General features: G+C 41.6%; 1 protein-coding gene across 1 annotated transcript; it reads right to left on the reverse strand.

The window, feature by feature from the left end:
* Nucleotides 1-284: 284 nt before the first annotated feature.
* slc25a44a (solute carrier family 25 member 44a) lies at nucleotides 285-7,850 on the reverse strand. The gene is made up of 4 exons (XM_014411209.2): nucleotides 7,534-7,850; nucleotides 4,831-5,526; nucleotides 3,699-3,826; nucleotides 285-1,823 (listed from the first exon to the last, which is right to left on the reverse strand). Exons 2-4 carry the CDS (start codon nucleotides 5,462-5,464, stop codon nucleotides 1,632-1,634), a joined length of 954 nt encoding a protein of 317 aa, XP_014266695.1. The 5' UTR covers nucleotides 5,465-5,526; nucleotides 7,534-7,850; the 3' UTR covers nucleotides 285-1,631.
* Nucleotides 7,851-8,878: the final 1,028 nt, after the last annotated feature.

An 8,878-nucleotide genomic window follows, 5' to 3' on the forward strand; every position in this document is an offset into this window, starting at 1 on the left:
ATTGCAAGCCGACAGGTTATAAAGCACCCTCTAGTGGGAGGAATTGTGTACTACAACACTGAGCCTCACCAGCCACTCCGGTGAATCCAAGTCCTTTATTACTTTTCACCAAATGTCCACAGGTACTCAGTTTTTGTTTTTTTTTTTTACTATTCATATTTGGCAGGTAGAAGGTAAATATCTTCCATACAGGTAAAAATCCACTTTATGTGCTTTTGTGATACTGAAGGACATGTTGAGTCCACTTATTCACAGGAACACCATATTTACACTGAAAAACAATGTTTGCAAATGCTGAAAGAGTTTATTTAAAGAAAAAATAAGATAAGGGTACACAGTATCAGGTGTCGCTGAGATGTGGAGTTTTTTGGGCAGTAGTTAAGTCAATTCAAAACATTGCAGCTTTAACCGGAGCATCACAGCTTACCTCACACTCATTAAATGACCCGTGAACTCTGAAGGCATTTACATAGTTTAGTTTTTGTTTGCTGGTGTGGTGCCAATGCCTTTACTGACTGCTCTCATTTACCCAACAGCAAAATACCACCTTCTGTAACTGAACAGCAGCAGATTTGTTCCGTATAAATCGCATACAGGATTACCACAAAGAAACTACCAGATTTCCATCTCTAATGTCAAATTCAAATTTCAAAATTCAAATTTTATTTGTCACGTACACAGTCATACACAGTACGATATGCAGTGAAATGCTTAGACATGTTGGTCTAATGTTGGTCTAAAGCTCTCCTCACACTCACTTTTGCTTCCTAGAGTCAACCTACAAGAAACCAAAAGAAGCAGAAACTCTTTTCACCTTCCTGATTGGCCCAATCAACATAAACACGCATAAAATTCACAATGAAACCTGCATGACTGACTCCACAGACCAAATGTCAGCTTACTGAAAGGAGTTAAAAGTAAGCTGCACATAATTATAATAGGCCAGGTTTCACAAGGACCTCTAGACATAAATATAACTGTAACAGAACACTGAGCACATTATAGTTTGGGAATTCTAGCTTGAATTTCCACTCTTGTGTATAATCTAATGACATTTGCATGTTATTTAGGCTTAAACTCCGGAGAGATCCTTTACACTGTTGTTGTCACTGGAATGCGCTCTGGTTACAAGCTCTCTTATGCTTTTTAGTAGAGAAACTAGGCCATTTGTCTCCAGACTTTGGCACACTGAAATCCCCCTGCAGAAATATATTTGTTTTGTTGAGCAGCTCAGTTTTAAAATATGAATTCAGCCAACATACTCCAGCTAAGGAACAAGTAAAAACCCTGATTTTTCTGCATATATAATCATAAAAAACAAAAACGGGCCATATAGGAGCAATCGAATGTAGCATTTTTACGTTTCAGTGGATTTTCTAAAAGTAACCATGATTTCCTTTTTGAAAAAGAGAGTTTAGTTTTGGCAGAAATATTGGTTTCACTCTTAACTTTAGATTCCACAGCAGCAAACAGAAAAAAAGACAAGATAAGAAAAGCTGTAGTTCCCTGGCATACCTACAGACAAACATCGACACGTGCGCTTTTAAAATGACGCTGCTCCATGTGGCGCCTGTTGAAATCTCTGAGCTGTTGGCTGCTGTGAGGCAGACCTGCGTCCCTCCCGTCTGTTATCACCAGTGTCTGGACTCAATCAGGTCAGCTCGCAGGCTCAGTCTCTTCAGAGTCTCGTATCCGACCACAATGAGCACTGACGTGGGCGTGGAGGAAATGACGCGGGCAGACAGCCCCTTGGTCAGCCCGTACGCCCCCTCCTCCACCAGCAGCTGCTTGAATGTCCCAATAACAGACGTTCGTCCCTCCACCTTAAACAGACAGGACACATCACCTTTGCTAAGTGCAAATAAAACTTATCGTGAGGTTTAAACTCACCAAAACAACAACAAAACATTATTAATGCCTAATTTATGCTTGCTGCTGCAGTATGGACTGTGTCAGCATTACTGATTTATCAGTACAGGAGCTCACAGACTCCCAGACTATACAGAGGAACATGCTTTAACAACTTTCTGGAGAAAACTTTGAAACAAGATGCAAAGAAATTTCACAGATTTTGTCTCAGAGTAGAGCTTCTGCTCCTTCATATTAAAAGAAGCCAGTCGAGGTGGTTTGGGCATTAACTAGTAAGCCTAAGGATGCCTCCTGGATACCTCCTAGTGAGGTGACAAAAATGTGTCACACAAAATCTTTATGTTAGTCTGGTCCACATTGAACACTCAACCAGTCACCCCATAATGTTTACTAGTCTTTGTAGCATTTAGTAGAGAAAAATAAAGGATTCTGGTTACATATTTATCATACTACTTCTTCTCTCACTACTAGAAAAACTCAGTTTGGTCACACACTGTGTGTCGGACAGGGTCGTCTGCAGTACGGGGGCCCCACAGGGAACGGTTCTGGCTCCGTTCCTCTTCACCATCTACACTGCAGACTTCTCCCACAATTCCACCCAGTGCTTCCTGCAGAAGTTCTCTGATGACTCTGCAATAGTCGGCCTCATCACTGATGGGGACGACAAGGAGTACAGAGGTCTGACCCAAGACTTTGTGGACTGGTGCCAGCTGAACTACCTCCAGATCAACGCCAGTAAAACCAAGGAACTGGTGGTAGACTTCCGCAGGCACAAGCATTCTCCACTGCAACCACTGAACATCCAAGGTATGGACATTGAGGCTGTGGACAGCTACAGGTACCTTGGTGTTCATCTGAACAACAGACTGGACTGGACTCATAACTCAGACGCCCTCTACAGGAAAGGGCAGAGCAGGCTGTACCTGCTGCGGAGACTCAGGTCGTTTGGGGTGGAGGGCCCACTCCTGAAGAAATTCTATGACTCTGTTGTGGCTTCTGCTATCTTTTATGGTGTGGTCTGCTGGGGCGGAAGCATCTCTGCTGGGGACAGGAAGAGACTGAACAGGGTGATCCGAAGGGCCAGCTCTGTTCTAGGATGCCCTCTGGACCCAGTGGAGGTGGTGAGTGACAGGAGAACGGCGGCTAAGCTGTCATCCCTGTTGGACAACGTCTCCCACCCCATGCAGCAGACTGTGACAGCACTGAGCAGCTCCTTCAGTGGGAGACTGCGGCACCCACGGTGTGGGACGGAGAGATTTCGCAGGTCTTTCCTCCCCACTGCTGTCAGACTCCATAATAAAGACTTTAACTGATCAAGCACACACATCCATACATGTGCAATAACACTAAGTGCAATAATCCTTTCTGTCATCGTTGTATTTTTACTCAGTTGTATATAGTATTTGTATTCTATTTTTATCTTATTGTATATTTATTTTATTTTATTCTACTGTATATAGTATTTTATTTTATTCTGTACAGTTGTGTACTGTATTTATTCTTATTGTATTCTAATTTTTGCCTCATAACTTTTGCACTGTCCACTTCCTGCTGTGACAAAACAAATTTCCCACGTGTGGGACTAATAAAGGTTATCTTATCTTATCTTACACTCACTGTGCACCATTTCCACATAGCCTCAGGCATTACCATGCACTAATGAGCTGGCAGCATGAAATCCATTTTATTTGGATCACACTTAAATGCATATTTGTGTTCTCGCATACAGCTCTGGGAGGTAATGTCTTGAAAAGCTCATGGATGCAGAGGACCTGTGAAACAGCTTTTAGCTTTAGTGTCACGCACAGCTGTGGGTTATCTGAGTTTACCTGGACTCTTGCTCGAACAACATCCATGGGGTTGGTGATAGTAGAGGCAGTTACTGCTGCCATCGGTCCCGCAACAGCCTGCAGAATCAGGTGGGGGCACTCACTTGGTGCTAATAGGGATAACTGCTCTGAGAACACAAAAGATACAAAGTAAACAGCGTAAGGCCAAAGTGATTCATATCCACAGGTTTTCCTGATCCAACTGTTGAAGCTGCGATCTTCATTACCAGCTTCCGGCCCACTGAAGACATCCTTCTGACTCTCTTGTATGGTTTCGTTTTTATTTTGCATACTGAGTATTAGGGCTGCACGATTTTGCATAAAATGAGAATCACGATTTTTTGGCTTAGAATTGAGATCACGATTCTCTCACGATTTTCTTTTCCAGTATAAATATTTATTGCACTTATTAACTGCACATCAACTTCGTAACAGTTGAGACTGAACATAAAAACAATAAATAAACATAAAAACAACAAATGTCTCACATTTTGTTGTTGCCGCAAAATGTTGTACTGCTTGAAATTCCGTCTCCACCGTTGCTCGACACTGTGTGTATAGAGCAGGTAGTGCAACAATAGAAAAATAGTTGCGGGACGGCACTGTGTAGCGTTTGTCTAGGGTGTTGATCATTTTCCTAAATCCCTCGTTTTGCACAGTGTTGATGGGAGCCATATCTTTGGTCAGGTGATAAGTGATAGCCTCCGTAATTTCTTTGTGCCTGCGGGAGTTCGACGTGTATAGGGAAGCGCTGTACAAGGTTCTCGTTATTGATGTTTGGGTGGTTGACCAGGACGGATTTTCTCCTGTCACTTTCTCGTCATCCCTGACGTGCTCTCCGTTGTTTTTTCCCTGCTAATTTTAGCATCACACGGCACAGCTTCTGTATCACGTGGTATAAGGCTCCGCCCTTGTCATTTGTTGAGCAGGAAGAGTGAGCGCTTGTTTTCATGCAGAGTACGTCCCGGATCAAAATGCGGTACAATCGTCATCGTCTTTTTTTTTTTTTTTTTTAAATCGTTGTCATTTGGAAATGAGATCGCACATAAGTATGAATCGAGATCGCGATTTTCTAACGATTAATCGTGCAGCCCTACTGAGTATTTTACATGATGCTTAAAAAGTGACCTACCTGCATAAAAATGATAAAAAGGCCACCAGAGTGCACTGTTCGGGATGTACGTGAGCAGCGATGCCACGTAGCCCCGGTAAAATCCTCTGAAGCCATCGGCAGAAAATATCTGCACCGTAATGTCACGGCTCTGTCCGAAACTCAGTTTGTGCTTCGTGGTTGCAAGACCCACTTTGGGTTTGGCCTTGAAGCGTGTCAGGTGCTCCCCTTGTCCTTGCATCATCAGATGCTGTGACACTATGTCTATGGGCACAGTGATGGTCTGAGCCACCAGGGACGCCATCCCTCCTGCCACCACAGACTTCACTGTGTTGCTGGGCGAGTACTGGTTCACATACTTGCGCACCAACTCGTAGGTGGTGATGTAACCCTGTCCCGCGATCAGGGTTAGCGTATTGACCATGAAGCCACGATAAAGGCCACGCACACCCTCCGTTCGGAGAATCTTGCAGAAGGCATCGAAGGTTCCTGAGTAGAGGCTCTTCCCCTTCTGTACTTGCAGGCGGGTGCGGATGACGCTGGCTGGGTAGACGGTGGCCCTGGTGGTCAAGGTCATGAAGACACCCAGGGAGTAAAACTTCCTCTTGTCCAGGTCCTCCCATTCGATAATCTGGATTGCACCTTTCTGCTGCATGGTGCCGGCCTGGGCAGCGACGCACCACTAAAGCTGCAAATCAGCACTGATCACCATCCTGCCTGCAAGAACCAGAACCACTCACCATTACAAGTCCTGCAGTCAGATAAGAACACATGTATTTGTTCATTCAGAATTTAGACCCCAGATTACTGATAGGAAACATAACCATTTCCTCACAATTTCATGGTGAAAAAAAAACAGTAACAAAAGCTGCAACTGCATTTTGGGACGTTACTTTTAGTGTGACCGTTTCATACACTTCCACTGAAAATCAACTGAGAAGAGCTCAAACAAGTGAATATCAGGTACTTTTTCCTTTAAAAGGAGACCTATTCTACTTTTAGCCACGTGCCTCTGGCTGTGTAAGCAGCTATCCCACTGACGTGCTGTTCTAACCTTTCACCTCCAACAGGCAACCAATCAGAAGAGTTCCAAAATAAAAATACTGGCAGATGCCAGTGCGACCCCTCAGCCTCCTGGCAGATGCATCTATGTACATTTTTCTTGAGTTTTGTGTTCACGAGATTTTCAGAAAATTTGACCTCTGACCTTGACCTAGAAATTGAGGTCACCAGAATTCGAACCCCACCAAGATGTTTACTACGTGCAGCTATAATATTAAAATCCTTTTTTCTTGAGTTATTATGTTCATAAAGTTGGGTGTTCACGCCCCCCGACTGGCAGGGTGAACACAGTACCCCCTCCGCCACAAAAGGTTGTTCACAGTTCACAGGTGATTTCCTTTAAAAAATAAAATGCTGACTTTTAATGCTCTGGGAGTTTTCTTCTATCATCTTATTGTCGCATGCTACAGTTTCTTTTTTGTATTATAAGTGAGCAAGTTACACAAAAGAAGTGAGCGCACCCTCTGCACCAGGACATAAATGTCAGTAAATCAAAACTATGTCATTTAATCCCTGCAAAGCCTGAACCATTGAAATAATTGCCAGAGAGTTCTTTTTTTTCTTTTTTCTTTTTAAACTGGAAGGCTTAATAAACCTTCTGACAAATTTAAAAAAAAAAAAAAAAAAATGTAAAACAATTTACACAGTCTTACACAATTTGTGTAAATTGCACAATCTAGCTCTGGGGGTGGGGTGTAGTTGCTTCAGAGCAGAGGTTTTTCCACAGAATTTTCGGTGATAGCTGATAACGTGTAAAAGGGAAAACAAAAAACACTGTAAATCACACCTATTTGGATGCCATCCAAGGAAAAAAATAACAACAACAAGACTCAAACCTGCAGTAACATAATGTCATTTTGTCAGATAAGACCAAGAGTAATCTCTTTCACTCAGTAACAAAAGATGAAGCAACTTTTTCCATTGAAAACTTTGATGGGACCTAAATTCTCATCATAGATAAACTCAACTCCTTTTGAAGCTTACATAAGAGAGAGTTCTCTACAGCAGCAGTGTAATTACTCTGAGGTGACAGTTATTTTTTTAATGTTTATTTAATATCGACTTTACTTGTTGCACATCAGCAAACAAATCTAAAATTTAAACATGAAAAATGTTTGGCAAAATGACTAATTTATATCATCTGGGCAGGTCACATTAAACTAAAATTTTCAGCAGACACATACAAAATCGAAACAAATAAACAAACACAACCCAGACAAGACACAAATTAATCACATATATTACAGTATCCAAGGAGTCTGACACTAAGAAAAACAAATGGTGCCCACCCTTGTTCTGGTGCAACCTCTTAGAAAGAAAAACGTGGGAACGCCCCTGCACATAACGTCGCTTTTCTGTTATGTGACGGGGGAGCAGGGAGGGGGTAGTTAAACTAAATAGACCTATTTGCGCCATGTACACTAAGACCTAACACGACCTTACGTCCACAACAAGAGTCGCAGCACTGCCCTGTGTGAACGTCTAATCGAACTTTAACTCCTTCAAAAAGGCTGGTCGAGAAAAGCGGAAGCACGTGCAAAGGCAGTGTGCACTTGCAGTTTGTTAGCTAGCAAACAACGCTACTGATTCCATGCTGTGCGAATTCGTCCTTTTTAAAGAAACAAGGATTAAACATAATCACCCACAAACACACCAACTAACCTTGCAGGCGGTCACGAAGCTCCTCTTCCGTTGCCACTGCTGCAAACCTGAGTTGTTTTCTTAAACTCGCACGGCCTGCTCTGCTACAAGAAGGGTCATGTCTTCCGTCCATCAGTGCTGCGAACAAATGCCCTCAAACGTGATAGGTCATGACCTGTGTTCTTCCGCAAACTGTTGTTACAAATCTGCTTAAACCTCTGCTAAAGAAATCAGGGGACGGAGAGCTGTTTGCTCTTCCAGGTGACCCCTATAGCTGGTATGTTTACGTAGTTACCTGCTTGTACGACGATGATGGTGCCTTTAGGTCCTGAAAAAAGCGTTCGAATTCCAACAAATCACACACAACCAATGAGAAATTTTTAATAATGCAGAAGTTTTTACTCAATCAAAATGAATCCATAAACGTGGTTTATTGTTTGTTTGTTGTGTTTACCGGTGGCAGTCTATAAATGCACAATAAATTTGTCACCTGTAACTGACAGTTAAAACTTTATCCTTGAATAGTCCGAGGCGCATTGAAGGTCGCAGGGAAAGAGACGGTGGCGCTATACTGTCACGTGGGGCCTGTGCTTTTTAAAGTCACAGTGACTCATATTAGTGCTTCTGTGTGCACAAATGAATTCCTCATTAGTTCATGTATATAAACTAACTATGAAATACATTTTGAATAATTAATGTTTGACATATGGGACATTTTTTCTTGGTTTTAAGCCGTCGCAAATCCCACCTTATACTAATTTAGAGCACAACTGATATATTTAAATATATTGGTATCAGTTTGTGTTGTCTAATTTGGTCCAGTGTGAAAAATAAGTTTAATAAGTATGACCTCAGTCCAACGGAAGACCCAGTTGGGATAATCTTGAAATATTAAACAAATCAAATGACAGGGCCTTTTTAAAAGAGGTAAAATTCTTCAGAATATAGATAGAAATAAAATTAGAGTGTTACCTTGGATGTTAAAACTTTTGTTTTTATTAGAAACCACTATTTGGATGTCAGTAAGCTATTAGATAATGAAAATTCCCCAGTCGATACATATTAAGGCAGTCTGCCAATCATAAGCTAATTCACCCTTAATTTTTACACTGCAATTACAATATTATATAATAATATTATTACAATATTAACAATATGAATCATTACGTGCTAATTTACACAAAAACTACTTATAAAAGATTCATCCAACCGTTATTCAACAATCATCCAGTTTAAGATCGGTGGGGGTGCGACCTATCGCAGCTCACTGTAAAACAGTCACAGTAATATATATTTTGGGTGTTTCTTTGTTTTTTTCTATAGTGTATAAACATGTCATCAAATAAAAGTTTGTCTAACATCTAAC

This window comes from Maylandia zebra, linkage group LG7, assembly GCF_041146795.1.
Source record: "Maylandia zebra isolate NMK-2024a linkage group LG7, Mzebra_GT3a, whole genome shotgun sequence".
Taxonomy (NCBI): Eukaryota; Metazoa; Chordata; class Actinopteri; order Cichliformes; family Cichlidae; genus Maylandia; species Maylandia zebra.

Coding starts and splice junctions, on each gene's coding strand:
- slc25a44a (XM_014411209.2), bottom strand. CDS start 5,464: ATGCAGCAGAAAGGTGCAATCCAGATTATCGAATGGGAGGACCTGGAC. Junction 3,827..4,830: donor TTTTTATCATTTTTATGCAG/GTAGGTCACTTT, acceptor TTGTGTTCTCAG/AGCAGTTATCCCTATTAGCA. Junction 1,824..3,698: donor TTGTTCGAGCAAGAGTCCAG/GTAAACTCAGAT, acceptor TGTCTGTTTAAG/GTGGAGGGACGAACGTCTGT.